The sequence below is a fragment of the Rattus norvegicus genome, chromosome 2 (assembly GCF_036323735.1).
Source record: "Rattus norvegicus strain BN/NHsdMcwi chromosome 2, GRCr8, whole genome shotgun sequence".
Classification (NCBI taxonomy): domain Eukaryota; kingdom Metazoa; phylum Chordata; class Mammalia; order Rodentia; family Muridae; genus Rattus; species Rattus norvegicus.
In genome coordinates this window covers 167,038,249-167,064,273 of record NC_086020.1, presented here as the reverse complement: position 1 = coordinate 167,064,273, position 26,025 = coordinate 167,038,249, and the positions used below count along the sequence as shown (strand labels likewise).

At 39.2% G+C, this 26,025-nt stretch overlaps 2 protein-coding genes across 3 annotated transcripts; one reads left to right on the top strand and one right to left on the bottom strand.

Moving 5' to 3' along the window:
• On the bottom strand, positions 1 to 3,133 carry C2h4orf46 (similar to human chromosome 4 open reading frame 46). The gene is made up of 2 exons (NM_001107685.1): positions 2,876 to 3,133; positions 1 to 1,496 (listed from the first exon to the last, which is right to left on the bottom strand). The coding sequence occupies exons 1-2, from the start codon at positions 3,053 to 3,055 to the stop codon at positions 1,341 to 1,343; spliced, it is 336 nt and encodes a 111-aa protein (NP_001101155.1). The 5' UTR covers positions 3,056 to 3,133; the 3' UTR covers positions 1 to 1,340.
• A 382-nt stretch (positions 3,134 to 3,515) lies between these two features.
• On the top strand, positions 3,516 to 25,567 carry Etfdh (electron transfer flavoprotein dehydrogenase). Of its 2 annotated transcripts, NM_198742.2 has the most exons (13): positions 3,516 to 3,723; positions 7,717 to 7,854; positions 8,437 to 8,666; positions 10,813 to 10,894; positions 11,304 to 11,422; positions 13,518 to 13,595; positions 16,304 to 16,450; positions 17,678 to 17,818; positions 19,368 to 19,511; positions 21,066 to 21,234; positions 23,592 to 23,774; positions 24,302 to 24,523; positions 25,210 to 25,567. In NM_198742.2, the coding sequence occupies exons 1-13, from the start codon at positions 3,690 to 3,692 to the stop codon at positions 25,371 to 25,373; spliced, it is 1,851 nt and encodes a 616-aa protein (NP_942037.2). In that variant the 5' UTR covers positions 3,516 to 3,689; the 3' UTR covers positions 25,374 to 25,567. The 2 variants fall into 2 exon arrangements, with proteins under 2 accessions (NP_942037.2, XP_006232569.1); XM_006232507.2 differs by lacking the exon at positions 16,304 to 16,450 and having other exon boundaries at positions 3,582 to 3,723.
• Positions 25,568 to 26,025: the final 458 nt, after the last annotated feature.

Sequence of the window (26,025 nt, the reverse complement as noted above, 5' to 3'; positions counted from 1 at the left end):
TACTTGTAATACATTTATTTTTATATATTTTTTAAATTGCAATTTTCAGAATATATAAGTATTTCTCATACAGAAATAAGCATTCTGCATTCTTTGGTACAGAAATCACACTATACATGTTGTGTGATCTTTTTTCTTTTTTCTTTTTTTTGGAGCTGGGGACTGAACCCAGGGCCTTCCGCTTGCTAGGCAAGCGCTCTACCACTGAGCTAAATCCCCAACCCCATGTTGTGTGATCTTAAAGAAATAAAATCACTTTGACTATGTCAAAACTAGTCTTTGCCCATCCATTTGTCCCCTACCACAGCTCCCAGTGAGAGTTCTAGTCACAGCAATGTATCGACACAGACATCACATCAAAGATACTTCAAACTCCTATGTATCAAAGTAGTACATGGCTTGAAGACAGATGGCACTAAATACATAAAACACAGTACAGATAAACTGGAACCTTAACACTAAGGTCAACTGACAGCAAACCCATACAAACGGTTAAACGTTAGACACTGGAAACCAACTTTAGAATTACATAAATAACTTGCAAAGCTCCATTTAATAATACTTAGCATACAGCCATAAATTTGATATTTCAAAGACAGCAATTGAACATATAGAACACCAACAAGAGAAATATCAACTATGGAAGCAGTTAAGTATAAAAATAAATAGGAAAAAAAAGTATGCATTCTATAAAAGTTTTCATTTTATGAAGTAAAAGCTTTTTTAAAAATAGTCATAGAATGAGTAAAAATATATTTTAAAATCATCATCAAAATTCAAAACTTTCTACTGGGCACGGTGTTGCACACCAGAAGTCCTGGCCCTCAAGAGACTAAGACAGAAGCCTTCACAGGGAGACTGCTTCAAGGCAAAAAAAATGTCAAATTCCCATAAAAAAAAAAAAAAAGAGTATTTTTCCTTCAATTATACTCATCGAGTCTTATTCACAGATAGTGAGTGCTGTGGGGGTGGCTGTGGGATTTGGGATAAGGGAAGTCTGTGGGGCTGGACCATGCTCCTGAAATCTTCATCGCCTGCCTCAAGAGACACACCGGGGTCAACTCCCAACTCAAGCATTTTTGTCATCTTCTCTCTAGTATGACAGTTACTTACTGATGGAATTAGCTCTCATAAAGGAAGACTACAGAAGCTTAGAGGGCAGAAAGCACTTAAGGCAAACACTGTCATATCAGGGAAAACGCATAAGCAAATAAGAGGAGTTCAGTATTCTGCTTTCACAGAGCAAGAATACTAAGAAGAGTTTCATTCTCAGTATAAATGTCTGGAGTCGGGCAGCCCCACACATGCGGTCCATGTGCCAGCATCTTCTGGGCCAGGCATTAGTTGTCGGGTTTCAGCGAGTCATAGCCTTCTTTCAGGAGGTCTCGCCACGTTTTAAGGAAACGTGCATTTTCTGTACACTTCAGGGCAAGTTCTTCCACTTGAGCTGATACTGCAGATGTGGCTTCGAGGAGTTTAGTTAATGAAAATGCCGCCTGAAATTTAATGAAAGAAAAAAGTCAAATGGGTTTGTTTATGGTATGAGGACCCAGAACCTCTAGCACTGAGCCACGCTCTGGACCTCATACACGCTTATTTTTTTAAAATCTCGTCTAACTTCATAGTCTAAATATAGCTTAAAACCTTCAATCAAAGGCCCACATGTTTTTCTTTAAAAGAAGGAATTTTCAAAGAAACACTGGTTCTTTCTTTAACCCAAAGTCTCAGAACATGGGAGACACATAGCTCTACCTGACCTACACGCAGAACCTCTAAATTTTTTTCATTATGCAAGGAAACAAAATTTCATATTGAGGAAACATACCTGCCATAAAAACACCCACTAAATATGACAAGTCAGTATTTTTAACAGAAAACACCCCCCAATTCCTGTATACTTCACCAAGGCAATCTGGAAACCTCTTGACTAAAAGTAACAGAGCCATCCAAAGGACTTCCTCATAAACCACTTTTGCTGGCAACTGGGTAAGAATAGCTCTGTTCCACTATTTTCACCCATGAACATTTATTTTTGAACTACAAAAAAAAAAAAAAAATCAGAGAACTGATATTCTGAGCTGAGCTGACAGAACATCTAACATCACACACAGCTATGAAAAACTCACTTTTAAATCAAATGTTTTCCTCACCAAAAATATATAAAGTAACACTTTTTTATATCACATCAGCATTTATTCTACACATTTATCTGCAACCAGTATTGTTTTGGGAAAAAAAATTAAAAACCTGGACCAGCACTTTAGCCATCTCTTTTGATGAAACAGTAAAAACCTGTCAACCAGTTCTAGTTTCCAATCTTTAGTGTGGTTATTCCACAACGCTCTCCCAGAAAGTTTGTCCGCTACATACTTCATTCCTCTCTCCCTCTCAAGAGTCCTTATAAAGTGACGCTGTGACCCTCCAACCACCTCAGTGTCATATGTGTTGGGAGTCAGGAAGTGATTTTTGGGAATTCGAGATTGAAAAAAAAAATCCCGTAATTTTTGCATTACAGGGATGTCTAATCTGTTCTGTCTAACCATCAGTGAAACCAATGACCTCGGCTGCCGGCTGTGATTAGCCCTGGTCCACTCAAGTCCAACACAGAGCAAGTATGCGACACACAATAAATAGCATCACCAGCTAGCCCTGGGCTGATGACCAAGAAGCGCAGGCTCAAGTCCCTGCTCAAAATGTTCCGAAGGATGGAAGGAGGCGGAGAGAGGATCCCGGTAGCGGTGCTGTGGGTGACTGCAAGCAGAAGAAGGAAAGAAAGATGCGGACGGAGAGAGCCGAGGCTAGCCCTCAACTCCAAGAACTGCAGGCAGGAGCACCCTAGCTGCAAGCAGCTCCCGGCCGCAGCGGCCACACTCACATCTCCGATCTGCAGCTCCACTTGCTCCAGCGGGTCCACCGTTGGACCGTGGCTCCGGCTCGGACCCCGCCAGCCCAAACTCACTGGCATGCTGAGGGACGATGAAGAGGCGCCTGACGACGGAGACGAGGGAGGCGGCGGCGGTGGCGAAGAAGCCCGAAACTCCTCAGAATCAGCCATGGGACTGAGCTGGTACCGCCGGACAGGACCGAGCAACCGAACCCTCACCAACTGCCTTTCGACCGCTCGCGCCCAAAGCCCACAGGCTCCGCCTCCTCCCACACGGAGTCCCGCCCCATCTTCTCGTTTGTTTCTGCCCTGGACCACAAGTACTTTTCATTTTCCCAGACAGCCAATCAGATATCAAGTCAGGCACTCCTTGCGCACACCTCGGGTCCGGATCGGGAGACACTGGAGCTGAACACTACAACTCCCAGAATGCTGAGCGACTCATCCCCGCTATGCTTCTAGTGCGCACGCGCACATGCGAGACCGTGTGGGCCTCTTCCGTACACTAGGTTCCTGGATGAGGATGACTGGGAGATGGAGTCTTCTGCCTTCTCCTCGCTTGTACGTGACCCGGAAACCTTACTGGGTATCGTGTCCTCTGTGGCGCCGGCGCAAAGCAGAAGAGGGGCGGGTACGCCGCGAAGCAAGGGCGATCAGCAGATCCCAGAGGCTGACAGAAGCTGAGCAGTAGGGGCTTCTTGGCAGGTGATGGCGCCCCTCGTGGCCTAGAAGTCCAGCGCCGTCCTCAAGCCACAGACCCGCCTCTCTCTGTTGTATCTGATCAAGTCTCCGGGTCACTTTGAACATGTTGGTGCGACTAACCAAGCTGTCCTGCCCTGGTGAGATGAAACTCCTGGTGGGGACAGATGGAGCATGGTGGATAAGTTGGGACAAAAGAGACTGGGGCCACACCTGGGGTACTGCAAACACCTCTCTCCTTGTCTGTTTTCTTAGGCTAAACTAGGGCAAAGGTCAATGCCGTCAGCGCCTGTTGGCGGACCCTGGCTTGCCGACCTTGGAGTTGCCCCAGTTGGCAGAATTAACATCTAGGTTAAAGGTCATGAGAAGAGGAAAATGTCAACATTGCCCCCTCGGTGGAGTTCCCCCCCAATGCCGGTCCTAATCCTTACCCCAAGGCTCAGGTATTATCTGCAGCCTTATTAGAAATGGGAAAGAAAGAAAAACTTGTGTGGGTTGTCTCCTTGGTTCTGACCTGACTTTCATCTTTGCAGCCATGATAGTCCAATCTTAATTGAAGTCTGACCTGTCATATCGTGTAACTCATGTATCAACAATTATGTCTGGAGTCGGAAATTTTTCTGCATTATCCTGTTAACTCCAGGCGTTTTCTGTTAAGGGTGCTTCTAAAAGCAGTTTCATGACAGTTTTAAGTTTTTACTTGAAAACAACCCCCTAATTCAAACAAGTTTAGAGGATCTTGAATTCTTTTGTAATTGGCTTAATATAAATCACTACTGAAGTAAATTTGGCTGTAGGATTTTTAAACGAATGAATGAATATATATGTGTGTGTGTGTATATATATATATTTGTTTAAACAATATGTTTTATATTCAAACCAAGTATCTATTACACAGGATATGTTATACTTTTAGAGCTATTTACAGCCTAATTTAGATGCAGTCTTGGATCCAGTCAGTGACTTTTCTTTGAATGCTGGTTTGATACATTTTCATAACTCAGTGTTACTGCTAGTGTTGACACTAAATGTGCTTAAGTATGTAATATGTATGGCTGATCTGTGTTCAGTGGACTCTGACTTTGCTTCCCTACCATAACCCTGTCTCTATTCCTAAATGTTCAGATGTCTCAAGAGAGACACCATGCTCATTTAAGTATTTATGCCTTTTTAAATGTCTCTGGTGGAAATCAGAGACCACAGATTCAATTAGTAGATGTATAAATAATAGAATTAAAGTTTGTCATATTCCACTTACTAATTTTCAGATGTAAGTGATAACTTGTATATGGTAAACTACAGTATATAATAAATACTGTTTAAAATGATGTTCGTATGTTTGAACTCAAACTGAATTACTTATTGATATCTTTCCCCCCATGATTTGGGGTAAATAAAGCTTTAATCTTGGTCTTAATAAAGTATTCCATCGTGATTGATTGATTGATTGATTGATTTTTCGAGATAGGATTTCTATGTGTGGTCCAGGCTGCCCTGGAACTGGCTCTGTAGACCAGGCTGGCCTCAGTCTCACAGAGATCCACAGAGATGCCTGTGCTGAGATAAAGGCATGCACCACCACTGCCCAGCAATATTATAATTTTTAGCGTGCAAAACAAGCTAGAGATCTGTTTCCCTTCTACTTTAAAATTATCAAAAGAAATGTATATAGTACTTACAAGACATTAGACTTCTACTCCAACTGTTTTTCCCACTTCATTCAACTTAGTACTTATTGCCTTGATGCTAGGAATCACTTGAGAAACTATTTGTTGAAATATTTAAAAATATTAACCATGTAAGTGGTGCCAAAAGATAAAATTAGTTTATATAAGGTTAATTTTTATTTGAAAGATTTCTTCTTTCTGTTTAATTGAAAGAAAAAATGTACCATGGCCTCAGGTTCCAGGACTTCAGAGATAATTACTATTTCAAAATTTGACAGGTATTAGAAGAAACTATCTGAATTTCTATTTACCTGCTGTAAATAGGGATTGCAGCTACTCCACGTCTCAGAAAGTTATGAGGGGCATTTTGTTTGGAACAAATTCACATATAGCACAGGTTGGTTATGATATTATGTAGCTGAAGATAACCTTGAACTTCTGATCTTCCCAGTGTGCATTGCTTTACCTGGTTCATGAGGTACTGATGATCCAACTGGACAAACACTCTACCAACTGAGCCACAACCCCAACCAAGACATAATATTAACATGGAAAATTCTTAACCAGTCATCATGTCCAGGAAAGTGTAAATTGTATGGTCAAAACAAAACTCGTTGTCTTTACTATTTAACTATCTTACTATCATAAGATACAATCCGAGTTAGAAAAGACCTCACTATTGTGATAGAAATCGAACAATTTCACAGGTTTTTTGTATATAACCATTGAAATTGTTACTAGGAAGGTCCTGATCCTGTTAAGAAGGGCATAATTGGTCTTGTTGTGTTGCCTCAGCTGGCTGGAAGTCCCTGTGCAGTCCAGACTAGCCTCATAGTCACAGAGATCCCCTATTTCTGCCTCTGCCTCTAGGTGCTGGGATTAAAGGCATGTCACCATGCCCATCTGAATAGCTGTAGCTCTTGTATTTCAGTCTTTGATCTACCTATCACTGTATTCTTTAACTTTTTTTTTTTTAAGATTTACTCATTTATTATATATAAGTACACTGTAGCTGTCTTCAGATACACCAGAAGAGGGCATCAGATCTCTTTACAGATGGTTGTGGGCCACCATGTGGTTGCTGGGAATTGAACTCAGGACCTCTGGAAGAGCAGTCGGGGCTCTTAACCACTGAGCCATCTCTCCAGCCCCATTCTTTAACTTTTTTTTTTGAACTTGCTTTAGGCTTTCCGATGAGTTGCAGAGCAAATACAGAGTCCCCACGTGTCTTTCCCACCTTAACATCATATATAATCATGGTGAATATCGAGACTAAGAAACTGACATTGATGAAATGTTATTATACTACAAAATTATTGAGGTTGCCATTTTCTGGTCCAGGATCTAGTCCATGCAGCTTTTAGTTAGCATACCTCCATCTATTTCAATGGGACAGTTCCTCTGCTTCTTGTCATTTGTGATCTTGATACAAGCATTTTAGTGAATGCTTCTTAATCTAAACTTATTTGGTGGTTTCTCATGATTTCCTGGTTAGACTGAAGAGTAAGGATTTTGAGGGTATGTACCACACAGGTTAAGAATCTTTCTCATGGGGTTGGGGATTTAGCTCAGCGGTAGAGTGCTTGCCTAGCGAGCGCAAGACCCTGGGTTCGGTCCCCAGCTCCGGAAAAAAAAAAAAAAGAAAAAGAATCTTTCTCATTACATCATATCAATAGCATGTGACATCAGTGTTCTGCTGGTCATATTCAAATGGTATGTGATTCAAATACCATTTGATTCACTTTATTCAAATTATAAGTACTGTATTTTTTACTATAAAGTTCCAGTTTTTCTCTTTTAATATTCCACTTATTAGAAACTATTAAGGTCCAGTCCACACTCAATAGGGGAAGAATCAAAGAATATGTGAATATATAATTATTATGTATATTATATAATATTATGAGATTTTTAATAAAAACGTGTGATTAAGCTTGGTATAGTGATAAGCACATTTAATTTCAGCCTTTGGGAGGCAGAGGCAGGTGGATTTCTGTACTTCAAACCCAGCATCATCTATTTAACAAGTTCCAAGCCAGCCTGGGTGATCTAAGACCATGTCTCAAACAAACAATCAAAAACAGTGGATTGAATGGAATTCATTTGACATAAAGAACAATGTATATATTCTTTCCAAATGTTTTTGGAAAAACAAAACAAAAATAGAAAAAAACATATGTTTTTTAATGAGTTTTTTAATATGCCATTTAATGAGTAACTATCCCTCTCAAATTCCAAACCATTCATTTTTATTATACTATCAGCCATTCATTTTATTCTCTTACTCATTTTAAGATTTGAAATTTTGCTTCATGAGCAAAAGTTAGCTGTATCATTCATATAAGAAAAAACATTCCATTTAGATTTGTGTCAATTATTTAAAATATTCGTTCAGCTGAGAGACTTTTCAGTATACGACAGATGAAAACTAATTTTTAAAAAGATACTGTTTTCATTTTTATGCAGCATATCAGTGGTTTCATGCCTTAAAAATTAAAAAGTGCCTACCTCTGTGTGCTCCAAGATGCTCTTCAACCTCTGCTGTACCTCAGATTACCACTCACTACACTATTCATCCCCGGGAAAAAGACAAAAGATGGGAAGGTAGGCCATAGTTTTCATAATATTCTTGAGACTTCCCTAGATATTTTATATTATCTTGTTGGTATTAATATTTTATTTTTCATGATAATTTAAAAGCATCCAATATATATCCCAGATTTATCAAATGTGTCACATCTTACGGCTTAGATAAGTAAAAACTTGTTGTTGTTGTTCATTTGTTTCTTTTAGAACAGGACTTCATGTAGTGGCCTGACCTTGAACTCCTGAATGTAACAGGATGACCTTCAACTCCTGATTCTCCTGCTCTTACCGCCCAGTTGTCGTGATTATAAGTGTGAACCACCATGCCTTCTAAATTTATAATAGTGGATTTCAAAGCCAAAAGTCTGTTCATGAGAAACAAAATAAGATACATACTGAACCTAAGAGAACCTGAAACTCATCAAATTATATACTTACTATAATTATTATGCACAGCCCAGAGAGAATATCTATAAATTATACTATTAAGCATGGTAAACACACTAAAACACATCTTAATGTATCCTAAACCAGCATAAGACTTATGTGGTCCTATTAATCCCAGAGTTGTTCTTTATCTTTAACCTGTTTTCCTCCCAGGAGTGAATATGGAGAGATTTGCAGAAGAAGCAGATGTGGTAATAGTTGGTGCCGGCCCAGCAGGGCTCTCTGCAGCTATTCGGCTAAAGCAGCTGGCTGCTGAACAGGAAAAGGACATCCGTGTGTGTCTGGTGGAGAAAGCTGCTCAGATAGGAGCTCATACGCTCTCAGGGGCTTGCCTTGATCCAGCTGCTTTTAAAGAGCTCTTCCCAGACTGGAAGGAGAAGGGGGTAGGACAATGATTCTTACACAAGGTCTAATCTATGCTGTCTCTACTTTCAAATTAGTAAAATAAAGAAAACACTTATCATGTAAATCTAAATTTTAAATTGTTAGGTAAATATATATATTTTTAATTTTTTTAAACTTAAATAGAACCAAAGAAAAGGAACCTGAGCCTATAGCTAAGTAGTATAGCAAGCATGGCAAGACCTGGGTTCAGTTTCCAGCACCACACACAAATGAACAATAGCTGGAAAGCTAAATATAGTTGATTGCTCTTGTACTTCTACCATGGAGGAAGCAGAGTCAGGAGGTTGATGAATTCAAGGCCAGCATAGCTCCATAGCAAGACCTAATCTAAAACAAGAAAGAAGAAACAGAATTATATCTTGACATAGTAACTCATATTTTTTAAATTGTATGTATTTACTTATTTTATTATGTATATGAAAGTCTTGCCTGCATATATGGTTGTACACCACCTGTATGCCTGGTGCCTGTGAAGATCACAAGAGAACTTCGTCCCCTAGGAACTGGAGTTATAAACAATTGAGAGCCACCATGTGGGTTCTGGGAATCAAACCCAGGTCCTCTGGAAGAGCAGCCAGTGCTTTTTAACCTCTGAGCCATCGCTCCAACACGTAACTCCTATTTTATATAACGCTGCCTATATGTCTCATTTATATACTGAACATATGAGAAGCCATGATCTTGAGAATTTCTTTGAACAATTTACCTAATATAACACTTTGTTGTTCTAAATGTTTGCCTAGTAAAGTATTATGTAGACTTTTCTGGGATAATGCAATATCTAAAACCAAAGAGGAAAGTTTAATTTTCTTCTTTTAAAATTTATTTTAGATTTTTATTTTATATGTATGAGTATTTGCCTGCATATAAGTGTGTGTATCATGAAAATGCCTGATGCCCACAGAGGTTAGAAGAGGGCATTGCATCTCCTTGGAACTTGAATTACAGATAGTTGTGGGTGCTAGGAATTGAACTCAGGTCCTCTATATAAGCTAGCACTCTTAACCACTGAGCCAACTCTCTGGCACCTGAAATCAATTTTCTAAAGAAATAATTAATGTGGTTTCTTCTAATCTCAGCAGAAAAGGGTACAAGTATGACCATCCAGAAGACTCTGTTAGTTTTCATTGCTTTCAAAATTAATATGAAATTGGTTAAAATCTTACTTCAACTTTTTCTTTTGTAGGATGAGTTATATTTGTCCTCCATCCAAAGTTAGAATATTTGTGAATATCCTTTAATAAATGTTGAATAAGTGTATAAATGTTATTTGCACTCATTTTTTGTGGAATAAACTATAATGTGAAAACTTGATTTGTGCACTCCTTCCCAAAATAGCATGGTTTAAAAAAAAAAGACCGGGCTGGAGAGATGGCTCAGCCGTTAAAGGCTAGGCTCACAACCAAAAAAAAAAAAAAAAAAAAAAAAAGACCAAAACAAAAAACCAAAAACCCTAAAAAGGGACTTACTCTGTCTTCAGGTTATCAGAAACCGGAATCATTAGATTGGCAGTGTCAGCTCTAATGTCAAAGCCCTTTATTGTCTTGAGACCTCTACACCACAGCTGTCAGTTCTACATACATGTCGAATGTCTTTATCCCCAAAAGGACAACTTTTCTAATTTTTCCTCCAACTAGGCAGAGTTTTAACTTGCAGCAGGCACCGAGGCCCACAGAGACAGGGAGGCATGATGTACACAGTTCAGACATGTTTCAAGAGGCCTCTCAAAACCACCAAGAGCTATGGGTTGGCTTTTCAGATTCCCATCTTCAGACCAGAGAGATGGTCTGTGATTAAGCGTACTGATTACTTTTCCAGAGGACCAAAGTTCAATTCCCAGCATCCACGTGGCAGCTTACAACCATCTGTAACTCCAGAGCCACCTCTGGCCTCTGTGGGCCCCAGGCACATAAAGGTACACAGCTGTACATGCAGGCTAAACACTCTTAGACACTCTTACACATTTCTAAGGAAAAAGGATTTCTGTTTCCAACAGACACAAAACAATTTAGTTACAAGGTTTTCAAAGCAAAGGAGGAGTTCCTTTTCTCTCTTCTCTTTCAGAGGCATATTCACCCAACATACAAGTAACATCATCTCCTTCCGGTTCTCATTTGTTCCCAGGCTCCACTTAACACTCCTGTAACAGAAGACAGGTTTGCGATTTTAACAGAGAAACACAGAATTCCTGTGCCAATTCTTCCAGGTAGAGTATGCACAGTCGCGAAAGCATGGGCTTGCACGGCTGGAGGGGCTGCATCTCAGTGAGGAAAACCCTCAGATGAGAACACAGAAGCCGAAATGTGGAGGACTTGCCCAGAGATGGCTAAGCAAGCTAATGAGAAGGCCAGACTAGGGTGCAGTTCTTTTGTCTTCCTCTCTAAAAGAGCCTTGAAAGCCAGCGAGGAATTTTTTATTTCAGGCTTTAATATTGACTTTATTTTAATAAGCTAGGACTATACCCAAACTTTTAAAAAATGTCATGATAGCCAAAAAGATAATGTGTATATTTATGCAGCAGTACACACTGGTTAGATTTTTTAAATTAAGTACATTAGATTATCCGAGTGCCTTAGCAATAAAATGTCAGGTTTTAAATTGCATAAAAATTGCAGGTCTTCCGATGAACAATCATGGCAATTACATCGTACGCCTCGGACACCTTGTGAGCTGGATGGGAGAACAGGCAGAGGCTCTGGGAGTTGAAGTGTACCCTGGATATGCTGCTGCTGAGGTCTGTGTAGTTTTGTTTTTTTTAACATTTATAGAAAACAATCTCTTTCTTACAAAAGTAAACCAATAATTTTACAGAGGTAAATTGTTTAGAAAAATCTTAGCATTTTAGAATAGCAAAATTGGGGAAAATACTAAAAATGCTAATCCAAAGAGGAATTGAATTTCTTCTATTGCTCCCGTCATGTGATTGAACGCCATGGGGATATGAATCTCTCTGTGGACTCCTGGTCATCTTTTCATGTATTCAGTGGAAATCATCTGCTGTGTGGCTTTGCAAAACAAGTCTATGCCCCCTTCCAAGGACACTCTTCTTGTCTTTTTCACTCTTTCCCCACCTTTACTCACCAGGTTTTACTTTCCCAGGCTACTATTCTCATTTCTTTCAACCACCATGCTGTGTAATTTGACCTCCCTCACTATTGTCGTCCTCCACCAAACACATTTCTTTCCCTTTTCAAAAGTGGCACCATGATGAATGAACTAGTTCAAACCTGTGTAGATTATTCTCCATTCCAAAAACTTCTTCTATTAGTTCCCACAGAGTGATAGTTTTTGGGAACCATTTCAAACTGTTGACCCCAAGGAATTAAATTTGAAAATCCAAAAGAACCTTCAATGTCTTCAAGACATTAAAGAACTTGTAAACAATTTGTTTAAATCAATTTAATATTCAATGAACAATAAACCAAAAATCCCCCTACTTTCACAGGCTGAGAAAGAAATATCCTTTTAAAAAGCCAGGCACCTGGGCATGATGGTGTGCCTTTAATCCCCAGCATTCATGAGGCAGAGACAGGCAGATCACTGTGAATCTGAGGCCAGCCTGGTCTACATTAGGCTAGCCAGGCCTATATAGTGAGACTCTGTCTCTATAACAGAAAGGAAAGGGCTGGGAGGATGAAGCAGTTAAGAGCACTGGCTGCTTCTCCAGAGGACCCCGGTGTAATTCCTAGCACACACAACTGTCTTTTAGTCCAGGAGATCTGCCACCTTCCTCTGGCCTCTGAAGGCACAGCATGAACATTCAGGCAAAACATAAAATATAGACATAAAATGAAACATACATAAATTTTTTTGAAGAAATAATGAAAGAAGAGTGAGAGGTAAGAAGTGTTGTGGTAAAAATTAAAAAGAACTTTTTCAATCAGTTCCTGTGAGCCGGATCCTCTCGCTCCAGCTGCGACTCTGCCACACAAGCCACCCTCTCCCAATGGTCCCCTAGGCCGTAGGTACCACGCCCCACACACACACACACACACACACACACACACACACACACACACACACACACACACACACACAGAGTTAATTTTTACATGCTGTGGCTAGCTCAAAGGCTGGGCTTTGAGCCTAAACAGTCCTCTGCTAGCAAATGCTCCCGTCCAGTACTCCTGAGACTCCCACACCTTCCCCTATTACTCCAGGTCCAATCGGGGAAGGCCACCTACCAGAATTCTTACATGACTGGTTGACTTTCTCTCTTGCATTATGTCCCATCCTTCTCCCCGATCCTGCCACTCTCTCCCCTCAATCCTGGTGACTCTTCCTTCCTCTCTTCCCATTTCTAGCCCACACAAATCCAAAGGTCCCACCTTAAGTCTATCTGCCCAGTCATTAGCTGTTGGCTCTTTATTGATTGATCGAAAAGCATTTGGGGAAAGGACCTTCAGTATTTGGACATGCAGACTCCCAACTTTGGGGCCGAATTAATTCAACGCATTAGAACCAATCCCCAACGGTTAGCAGGCTTTATTGTTTGCTTTAGTGCTCGGAACCAGACCTCAGTTCCATGTCTACCCCGTTCTCCATTGCTGCTCTCCTTGGGTCAGCACCCACCTGACCCGCTCTCCTTGGTTCATACACTCCCATGATTCCAGGGTGCAGTTGCATTGACTGTCCAGAGAGCATTTTTCTCTAGAGGAAACAGGAGTGGGGTGTCACAGTAGTTTCTCATCTTCTTGATTATGCTTCATGGTTATTTACGTTCCCCCACCCTTCTTGCTTCAAAAATAAACTGTAATCATCATCATTTCAAATATGTCAAAGTTAATATGAATCTGAGGTAATACTAAGTTTGTTTTTATCATTTTTAGGTCCTTTATCATGAAGATGGTAGTGTGAAAGGAATCGCCACTAACGATGTGGGAATACAGAAGGATGGCGCACCAAAGGTATGCCTACGAACAACAGCTATGTGCTGAGGCAGGGCAGGGCATGGCGCACATCCGCAGGCCCAGTACTTGGGAGGCCGAGGCTGAGGCTCAAGGCCAGCCTAAGCTAGCTACATACCAGATCCTTTCTCAACAAAAAGAACCAACTCAAGCATGGTATTTAGGTCTTCCTACAAACTGCACAGTATGGAGGTTTTAGAATATACTTAGTAGTATTTTTAACAATTGTTTAAAAACAAGAGACACGTTTGAGCTCAACACAAGTATAACATGTTTAAGAATAATTTTTAAAAGATAAAATCTGAGTCATATACCTGTGGAACAAACATGAAAGCTTTGATTCCATTCACTCAATGAGAGACTTAGTAAGTTGTGGCAACTAGCACAGTCATCTGCATCGGCACTCCTTCAGTCTCATTCACTCTGTTCACAGCAGCCATCTTTCGGGAAACCTAAAACTGGTTCCCTCCTCTCCTCCACGACGTCGGTCTGACAGGTGAACACAGGTGCACGTTAGCTGCAGCCGCTGCTGTGTACAATCCGTACTACAAAGCCTGAAAAGTCGCTCAGACTCACAGGAGTCACTACGTAGATCAGTAATGAAACTACATATAACTTAACAGGCATAGCTAGCACCAGGCATGGGAGCACGTACCTGTTATCCTACTATTTGGGAGGTTGAGGCAGAGGGATGGCTGTGGACTCTGTTTTAAAAGTGGGGGGGTGGGGTAGAAAACCAAGATTAAAAAAGAATGTTTTATGTAAGCCTAAATAGATTGGAGCTTCAAAAGAAAAGAATTACAGAGCTTGCAACTGTCAGGTTCTTTTCCTACCATAAGAATAAACACAAATTCCCATCACAATACATTGTCCGTCTGTGTTTACTTCCTAATCTCCCAACTACATGGTCGGCTTCTTGAGGACAGAGGTAACATACAGTTACCCTAGACCTGGTGATTGCTTATTGCTTAACCCCTTTCTCCTATTCTTGAACAGAATTAGGAATCTAGTCTCCTCCAGTAAGTTTTTCTGCTTAGAAAGCCAGTGGCAAGCACACAAGCCATGCCATGCTGCTTGCCTGTGCAATTATTCTCTATACATTATGACAACCTAATTACAAATTTGTAAAGAAATTTACATATAACAAATAGTAACGTTACAACATCACAACAAAGACCACACATGTTCCTCTCTGAATACACACATACATATGTATATATTACATGAATGTAATGTATAAAAGAAGCCAGGCATAGTCGCACATACCTATAATCAGGAGGATAAGCTGATACCCAGCGCTCAAAAGTTGCCTGGTCAACATACTGAAAAACCGTGAGAGAAGAAGAAAACCAAAAACACCATAGAAGAATGTGGTGGGGTCTCCTGCTCCATGTTTGCCATGGGGAAAAGCAGAGGTGGTTTCTGCTGTGCTCCACTCATTTTTTATCCTACTTAGCTTGATTTTCGCCTGTGACATTTTGAAACAGCTCCAGCTTTTCAGTCTGGTGGTCAACTCGGTCTTGTCTATTGGTATATGCTTATCTGTGATATGATTATATGGCACAAATAGACACCCCTCAAGAAAAAACCAATTTACCAATCAAAGTGAAAAGCGGGCTGGTTCTCTGAATGTGCCTAGCACTGAGGTAGTTCTGACTATTGAGACTGAAGAATTCTGGGTTCACTGGCAGCTTGGCCTTCACTGCAAGACAGAAACAAAAACTTAATCTATTTGACCATTAAAATATGAATGTTTCAAAAAATATGAATGTTTCATTTCTGGTATAATGCATATAATATACATACACTTATGATGTGCAAATAACTATGAAGCATTACTTTGGTATAAACCTATTAATTATATAAATAATATATCTATATACACATACACCTCAAAAAATATATTTTATAATGGATTTCCTTAATTATTGTTCTTAAGTAACTGTCACCTGCCAGATGTAAATGCAGTTAGAAAAAAGTCTCTAATTGTAACCTGTTTTTGTTTTATTTTGAGACGTAGTCTCTTCATTGTGGCCTAAGCTGATCTCAAATTCATAATCCTCCTGCCTTGGCCTCTTAAGGTCTGGGATTACAGAAGTATGCAACATGTTTGGCCTTTATATACATGTATGCATGCATACATACATACATACAAACATACCTACATACATATTTGATTAATTTTTTAGTGAGAGGGAAATTTGTTTTGCAATACTGTATGTTGACAGTAGGGAAAAGGTTAAAGTAAATAAAGCAAGTAGATGCAGAGTGTGTTGAGTGCAGTCGAATGCTTAAAAGGATGTAACTAGGCTGGTGAGATGGCTCAGCACTTAAGAGCACTGGCTGTTTGCTCTTCTAGAGGTCCTGAGTTCAATTCCCAGAACTTCATGGTGATTTGAAGCCCTCTTCTGGCATGTAGGTGTACATGCAGACAGCACTTCCACTCTTTAAAAAAAAATGATGTAACTAGATTGTATATGGTGTTTAATGCATATTTTCTTTTCATAACTCATAAGAAATCTACTGCTTTGCTTCTGATGGTAAAAGCAAACTCAGGAATGTACAGAGATGGGAAATTTAGACTCACTTATAATAAATAGTCCTGATAGTTTTCCTTCCAGTACATAGGTCTACTATGTTTTGTGTACCTAAATCGTTGTTAGCTTATTTTATCAAATACTGTTTTTTAACAAGTTTTTGCTTTTCAGACAACATTTGAGAGAGGCCTGGAGTTGCATGCCAAAGTCACAATCTTTGCAGAAGGCTGCCATGGACACCTAGCCAAGCAGCTTTATAAAAAGTTTGATTTGAGGGCCAGCTGTGATGCCCAGACTTACGGAATTGGTTTGAAGGAGGTATCCTGGTTTGCTTGTGCAATTTTAACCTTAAGTGATGGAATTTAATTTGTATTATCATGTAGTTTATAATATTGATTTAATTTTACTCTAATTTTTTCATTAATTTAAATGGTTTCTTTATAACTAAAACAGGTCAAATGATTGCCTAAATTATGTCTACAGCACCTCATAAACTTGAAAATATTTGAACCTTAATATTTCCCATAACATTCCCTTCGATGGCTTTCTCATGTGCTACTTATAGAATGGCCAAATCCTACAAAGAATTATTTATTCAAAATTATGTGAAAATATTTCAAGAAATACTCATTGTATATTAATCTATAATTTAATAAAGTTAAATGCATATTTTCTTTCTTTTTTTTTTTAAAGATTTATTTATTTTATGCATACGAGTGCACTGTAGCTGACTTCAGACGCAACAGAAGAGGGCATCGGATCCCATTACAGATGGTTGTGAGCCACCATGTGGTTGCTGGGAATTGAACTCAGAACCTCTGGAAGAGCAGTCAGTACTCTTAACCTCTGAGCCATATCCCCAGCCCAAATGCATATTTTCTTAATTTATTCTACACTCTATTAACCCTTTAAACTTGTTTTTTGTTTTGTTCTGCAGTGCTAGGAATTAAACTCAGGACCTTGACTGTGTTAGGCAAACCTTCTACCAGAGCTGCATCCCGAGCTAGTTTAAGAACTTTACAAAATCTTCCTTCCTGACTCCCAAAGGCCTCACCACCATGACCAGCATATTTTTTAAAGGGCTTGGGATGTCAGAGTGCTTGCCTAAAATGTATGACAGCCTGATTTCAGTGTCCAGCACTGAAAAAATAAGTAAATAAATATTTGTGAATAAAAGCTGGCAATGAACAATGATCTTATTGTAAGATGGCTGAAGTAAGAATGATAAAATGGCAGCTCTGAAGTTTGCTACTCCATTGATTTTCCCCTCTCCCGCAACAGTAGGCATGCTTGAGTAGCCAGTACTCCAGAAATTTTTCAATAATCTTTTCTATAGTCATAAAAGAAATACTTAATTTGAAGTGCTAATGGGTTCATCACTTTCATGAACCATTTCTTTATGTTGGCTTACAATCATTTAATTATATTTTTGTCCAAAATAATTTTGTGCTGCTTTCATGTAATTAATATTACACAATATTACATGTTACATAATATTAATGTAATTAATACTGTAAGACTTCAAGGACTGTGTTTTGTTTTTAGTTATGGGTTATTGATGAGAAGAAGTGGAAACCTGGGAGAGTAGATCACACTGTTGGCTGGCCCTTGGACAGACATACTTATGGAGGCTCTTTCCTCTATCACTTAAATGAAGGTGAACCTCTAGTAGCTGTTGGTTTTGTGGTAAGTTTTCTCCCATTGCAAAAAGTTTTACTAGAGGTATAGGGTGATCCATGTGGAAAGTAGAGCTTTATATAGAGAGAATACTTTTCTATTAGAAAGCTGACTTTTGAACTTACCAGCATGTAAAATCTCTATGGCTACTGTAGACATTCATCAACTTGCTTAGCTGTAATACTAGTAGCTCCCACACTCTAGGCACTGTTCTAGAAGGTTAGTGGAGATTGGTCAGTCAATTTTGTAGCCATCCTGTGTGCTATGAAGCATATCCTTATTATGAGCAAATTAAATAAGTCTATCCAAATGCCACAGGAACTCCTTGTCTTAGTTGCTGTTCTGTTGCTGTGAAGACACCATGACCAAAGCAACTCTTATAAAAGAAAGCATTTTATTGGAGGCTTCCTTACAGTTTCAGAGGGTTAGTCCATGACATCAGTGGTGCCAGAGCAGTAGCTGAGAGCTTTATACCCTAATCTGAAGCCAGAGAGAGAATGGGCCTGGTCTAGTCTTAACATCACCAAACCCATCTCCAGTTGCAACCTTCCTCCAACAAGGCCACACCTCCTATCCTTCCCAAACAGTTCAACTAACTGAGAACAAAGCATTCAAACATATGAGCCTGAAGGAGCCATTTCCATTCAAATTACCATAATGATAGAGGTGGGATTCATGCCTGATGACTTTAGAGCCCACTTCCACTATGGCATGCTGCTACTAAAAATAAGTTGGCCCACAGTCTGAACCTACCATTTAAAAAAAGAAATCAAACAAACAAACAAACAAACAAACAAAAACAAATCACAATTTCCTCTTCATTGCTATAGCAATAAATTATATCTTAAACATTTTGAACAATCAAGTTTCGACATCTTATAGCTAACAGCAATGTCAAGGGTTAGTGTCATAATCCTTTTACATGATTCATCATTAAATCTCTGCACTCAGTACATAATTTAACCCCAGTTGTCAGGCTTTGGTGTGTCACCCTGTGGTACTTATCCTAGTGACTCAGGCTTATGAAAAGAGAAAGGTGTAGCTATTAATTTGAGCACTGACACAGCTGTAAAAGCTGTACTTCCTCCCACTGTTTTTACACCACTTTAATTCTGCCCTAGTACTACTGTAACATAGATTACTCTTTTTGTTGCTTGTTTTTGTTTTGTTTTGTTTTTAAGGCAGGCTTCTGTGTGTAGCTCTGGCTATCCTGCAATTCTCTGTAGACCAGGCTGGCCTCCAACCAAGAACCACCTGCCTCTGCCTCCGAAGTCCTAGGATTAAAGGTGTGCACCACCACTGCCCGGGCTGGATTACTATCTTACTTGTAGAGTTGGTATTGGTAAGTTATGTAATTACAACTCCACTTGTGGATACTTATTTACAAATGCATTGAGAATCATTTTTTTAATTTGGACCTTAATTTCCAAAGCACAGTGGCTTCTTGAGATCTTCTTAATCTTTAAAGTTTTTGTAGTTATAAATGCCAATTATCCTTTTGCTTACTTTCTTACCCTCAGTGTAGTTTTCTCTGCTTTAATTTTTGTTTTGCTTTAAGGTTGGCCTGGACTATCAGAATCCATACCTGAGTCCATTCAGAGAGTTCCAGAGGTGGAAGCATCACCCCAGCATCCGACCAACCCTGGAAGGTGGGAAAAGGATAGCCTATGGAGCCCGAGCTCTCAATGAAGGTGGCTTGCAGGTAGCCTCCAGCACTTCTCAAATTAAGAACATAATTTTTATTTCATAGGACAAAACTTTAAGGAGCTTAACAAATACTTATAAATTATGCATAAACACAGTGATTACAGTATACCATGAATTTAGTTTCAAGAATATATTGAGAGCTGGAGAGATGGCCCAGTGGTTAAGAACACTTGTTCCTGCAGAAGACTGAGGTTCTGTTTCCAGCATCTGTAGCACAGCTCACAACATCCACAGCTCCAGTTCCAAGGCATCTGATACTTGCTTCTGACCTTCTCAGACATCAGGCCCACACATGGTACACAGGCATACAGCAAAACACTCATACACATAAAAAGGAAAAGGGTTATATTGATTTGATTGGGGTGGTGGTGCACGCCTTTAACCTCAGCACTTGGTTGGCTAAGGCCGGTGGATTTCTTGAACTTGAAGCCAGACAAGAATGGTGAGACCCTGTGTCCAAAATATATATTTCTAGAGATATTTTCATGGGCCTTTTGTTTACTTTTTACTAGAAAAAACCTGTGTGATTCATGCTTTCCTTTTATTGTTTTACTTACACCAGGAAACTGAAAAGGAAATTTTTCTTTTAAAAATCGTTTATCCCAACTAAGTGTTTCAGGTGGCCTGTTATGATTCTATCTCTGGTTATTCTGTTAAAAGTAAATATTTTGAAATGTTTGTTGGGTATATGTGAAATGATGAAATAAGAACTAAATGGCCAGATAAAAGTTGTTGGTACTGTTATGAAGAGTATCAGTCAGACAGATAAGATAATCTGAAAAGCAGCTCTAAAGGCTAGCCCAAATGACTTGGAAGGAGATAGCATCTCTGCTTTCAGGATTGTATTTAAAACATGATCACTTCTGCCTCTAATAGTCTAGATTCTCAAACTGTTTTAGAAATTGGTGTTTGGTTTCCTTTAATCTATTAGAAAAGTAACATGGAGGTCACATGACTTTAAAATAAAGCTTTGAATCCTTTTCAAACTGAGTACATGTTCCATGCAGTCCTTACTTCAGTTCCTACTCCCTAGACAGTGTACTTTTGTCGGCTAAGCTGAAAACAGTGGCACCTTTTTTGGCCAATACCTTTATTACTCTGGTTGTTTTATCAGAAGTTGAAAGCTCCAGTTGCTTAGAGCAGCACCTAGACGTTGTAATGCCATTAGAGTACATTCTTTACCTCCACGTACCAGACTGAAATAGACACGGACTCATTTCCCAAAATACATGTAAAGAAAATTACAATTTTCACCAAAACTTAGAAAATGTTTGAACTGTGACAGATACACATAAATAAAAGCATGTTATTTTAAACATATTGTTTTGTTAATTGTCCCATACAAGACAGGCATGGGATAGGAAGAGGAAAAAAAAATAGAAAGCAAGCCACAGTCCTAACCCTACACGCGCCGACTGTTCCCCTTCCTTGCGACACCCCTTTTCCAGGCGTTTACTCTTCTTTGCCCTACAACTTTAGGTTTGAAATATTTGTGTTTGTTTTGTCTCATTTGAGCTGACGAATGTATTATTCTTCATCTTCTTTTCAGTCCATACCAAAACTCACTTTTCCTGGTGGCTTACTAATTGGTTGCAGTCCTGGATTCATGAATGTTCCCAAGATCAAAGGTACCCACACAGCAATGAAAAGTGGAAGCTTGGCAGCAGAAGCAATTTTTAAGCAACTAACTAGTGAAAATCTCCAATCAAAGACAGCAGGTGAGAAACTCCTATATGAAAGAAATACTAAGACAGGCAGACATTTTCTTCTAAAGATTTATTTATTTATTTAATCTATATAAGTACACTGTAGCTACCTTCACACACCAGAAGAGGGCATTGGATACCATTATAGATGGTTGTGAGCTCAGGACCTTTGGAAGAGCAGTCAAGTGCTCTTAACCACTGAACCATCTCTACAGCCCCTACAGTCAGAAATTTTAACTGTCATTTTCTTCACATCCAAAGTAGAGCACCAGTGATGTCCCCTTTCAGCACATGGTACACCTGCACCTTATGGGATGATTCAAAAAGGTATCACACAAATTCCCAAGTATAGGTGGCAAAATCAGCCACCTATTCTTAGTATATTGTAAGCATAATCACAACTCTGCTGTGACAGAAAACAACTACGACCACCATAGTAAAGTAAGAGGCCGTCTGACTGGACCTGGTGGCACACATTGTTAATCAAAGAGAGACAGGCAGGTCTCCGAGTTCCATGCCAGTCCAGACTATGTAATGAGACTGTCTCTAAATCAATTAATTATAAAATGACCCCTAGCAAGTTTCTTATTCTGAAACCCAGTTTTCTCTTTGATTTCATTTTTCCTTATTATTTGTAAGTTATGTATTTATTATTATATATACTTTTATATATAAATAGATATAATTTATAAATTAATATATACTATATTCACTTTGAATCATTTGCCTATATATTATAAAATAGTATATATAATGTTATATACATTTATACATTATATACTATGTATAAATATTAACTATTTTCACTGTTATTACTGTTTACTAGTTTTTTACTATTAATATTTGCTATTTATTTTTACTGTTATTACAGTATATGTAATGTGTAGGAGTTAGGCATGCATAAGCCATAGTACACATTTAAAGGTCAGGAAACTTTCAAAAAAAATCAACTATCATTGTTCACTTGTGTACGTAGGTCTCTGCACATGCGTACAAGTTCCTGCTGAGACCCCCCCCCCCCCCAGGAGCTGGGAACTCAGCTCCATGGTTGCCAGTTTGGGGTTTGTTTGCTTTTTGGGGGCTTGTTTTGTTGTTTTATTTCTCTTTGCCAGTACTGGGTATTGAACCTAGAGTTCTACAATTAAACTACACCCCCCTGCTGTTGACCTCATTTCCACAGTCCGCATTGCAGTCACTGGTGTCCACTTCTTGAACATCTATGTCACACATCCTCTTCTCTCATGGTCTCTGCCTCTGTTCAAACAGCCAATTGGGATGCACATGGATGGCCTCCTACTTTGCACTGTTCATTATCACGCGCCATCATGTGACACACTATATATTTGGCTTAATTTATCTTAATTTATCCTGGCACCTGGAAAAAAACTCCAGCAAAGATTGTTCATTTTCAGTTCCAAACAGTGAATATAAGCCTAGTCCTTAGAATTGCACATAACTAAGAATTAGCAGGTCAGGGACTTGAGGTATAGCCTAATGGCTGAGAGATTGCCTAACATGAACAAGCCTCTGGGTTTGATTGTTCCCAAGCTCTGGAGAGAGAAAAACCAAACCAAACCAGTGTTAAGCACAGCTTGGTTATGCCTTCAAGTATCTTGAGAATGAAGATCTAGCACATGGGCTTGTTAAGAGGTAAGAAAACCAATAAAAGCCAAGGAGATACCTAGACAAGGCAGGTAGACAAGATGAAGTACAGACGGTAGATAGAGTGTTCTCTTAATTTTTCATCAAGTACTATTCCCTATGGGACCATAAGCCCTGCTGTAGCTGTACCATGCATACATAGTACCAGATGACCCTGGAATTTAGAGTTATAAGAAAGGAATACAATCCCTTGAAATTTTTAACAGAAAACCATTAACTAAAGATGCAAGTCAGTTAATAAGCAATTGTTCCCCTTAAAGATTAAATGTACCATACTAGATATAGCACTTGCCCAGTGTTCATGAAGCACTAGATTTAATCCCTACCATCTGTACCCCCATCCCCCAAAAGATTGATTTCTTAGTAGTATTCTTAACAAACTAGATGACTTTAAACAAGTTCTTTACAAGTTCAGTAGGAGGTTCAAAATCAAGGAGCATGCTCTCTGAAGTTTCTAATTTTCCTCATCTTAGATTTACACATTCTTTCCTCCCTTTTCTGCCTGTCTTCACCTCACCATCATCTGTCTGTCTCTTGTAAAGTGGGCATGTCTAATAGATTAGGGACTCACTCTATTCCACAAGACCCCAATTATGTCTGTAACCATTCTGTTATACTCAGACATGATTCTGCATGGGTCCACATGACGTTTTTAAAAACTAAGCCTCACTATCTATCTTTCACTTAATATTTGTTTTTCATAAAAGGACTCCACGTAACTGAGTATGAGGACAATTTGAAGCAATCCTGGGTGTGGAAAGAGCTACATGCTGTCAGAAATATAAGGCCATCCTGCCACGGGATCCTGGGGGTATATGGAGGGATGATTTACACTGGAATATTTTACTGGATATTGAGAGGAATGGAGCCATGGACTCTAAAACATAAAGGTAATTCAAATATACTTAATGCTAGTATTGATATTAAGTACCTATATATGGAAAAATGTATGTGTGAGGTGTACTTTTAATAAGAGAATATAACCTTGTTGTAGGGTTGTTCCCCCCCCCCTTCTTGGTAGTGTTGGGGGCCCAGGCTGCACTGCTCAGTAGCAAACACTTTCATTAAGCTCATCTCCACCCACCCTCTTCACATTTTAAACTTGCTTGTCAGAGCCATGGTAAATATGGTTCTGTTTGGATGCTGGGGGTTGGGGTTCAGGGGGTGGGGGGACAAGCCAGACATGGAGTGGTATAGGCAAGACAGTTAAGTTCAAGGCCAAGTTCTGGACCACATAACAAGACTGATTGAGAAACTGAGGATGAAGTTCAATTGTAAAAGCCTATCAGCATGAGCTGCCTGTATCACCAACACACACACACACACACACACACACACACACACACACACACACACACAGAGTGAGTCCTGGAAAATGATGTTACTTTATTAAACATCTTCCTCAAAATTGCTTAAGGCTCAGACTCTGAACAGCTCAAACCAGCCAAGGACTGTACACCCATTGAGTATCCAAAACCTGACGGACAGATCAGTTTTGACCTCTTATCCTCTGTGGCTCTGAGTGGTACTAATCATGAACATGACCAGCCAGCACATTTAACCTTGAAGGATGACAGCATACCTGTTAATAGAAATCTGTCAATATATGATGGGCCTGAGCAGCGATTCTGCCCTGCAGGTGAGTAACAATTTCTTTCTGTTCCTAAACATTTAACAATTTCCCAGTTCAAGATGCTCCCTTCCTATTGCAAAGAGACCATTAAAACACACACACATGTGCACACAACACTCTATGCTCAGCACCCTAAATGAAACCCATTTCTTGAATGTCCTGAATCACAATGATAAAATAGTAGGGATTTTGGTTAGGTTCTCTTTGGATGACCTATCTCCAAAATGCTTTCATGTCTGCCCTCATACAAATGGACTACAGAAAAGAAATACCTGTTCTCGGGTCTTTTTAAACGCTGTTCTGAAATGATGGTTCACGTGTACATGTATAGACATGACCACACCGAGTCCAGTGACTGACACTAAATTCATCCCAAGTACTGAATCCCTTAAGTGCTAAGAGCTTTCAGTTAAAATTAATGAAAACAAGATAAGTAATATGGTAGAATAAACAGTACTCAGATTTATGAAAATCACTGTATGCTCAAGTGAGATTGGAAGATAAATATTCAAGAATAAGCTCCTATCTTTGACTTGTCTGTCAGAAGGAAGGGCTGGAGTCAATTTCTTTAGCTTGTTAACTAACCCAGAGAATACTGCTGCACTTCTTTTATGTGATTAGTTTATACCCACTCACTTTTTCATTATTTGCCTTTTGTTGCATAGCTAAATATATATATAATTTTTTTACAGGAGTTTATGAATTTGTTCCTCTGGAACAAGGTGATGGATTTCGGTTACAGATAAATGCTCAGAACTGTGTGCATTGTAAAACATGTGATATCAAAGACCCAAGTCAAAATATTAACTGGGTGGTCCCAGAAGGTGGAGGAGGACCTGCTTACAATGGCATGTAAAGCCCAAGTGCCTCCACTTACTGGCACACTTGACAGCCAGTTTCTAGAATACTGTAAATGTATGCCAAACTAACCTCCCATATGTTTGGATAACTTCTGAACAAGTGTCCTTCAAACACTGAAGTAAAAAACTTTGTATCTAACGTCCCATAAAATCATGAAATATTTGTCATTAATAAAACTTTATAAATAAATAATAGAGCATCTACTTACTTTTCAAGTCCTTCCAGTACCAACAGAAACTTGTGCTACTAAGCTCCTACAATATATTTGTCTTGCAAAACTTAAAATCTTTAAGTATAAAAACAAATGTTTAGGGCTGGAGAGATGGCTCAGCGGTTAAGAGCTCCCCACTGCTCTTCCAGAGGTCCTGAGTTCAATTCCCAGCAACCACATGGTGGCTCACAACCATCTATAATCAGGTCTGGTGCCCTCTTCTGGTGTATCTGGGGACAGCTACAGTGTACTTATATATAATAAATAAATCTTTAAAAAAAAAAAAAAAAAAGGCTGGATGCCAAGATTTATTTAAAAAAAAAAACAAAACAAATGTTTATTGTAGACCACGAAAGAAGATCCAGAGCTCAACACTTACAAGCAATTTTATTGAGACAGAGCCATACCTGCTGGTTTATACACATAATTGTAACAG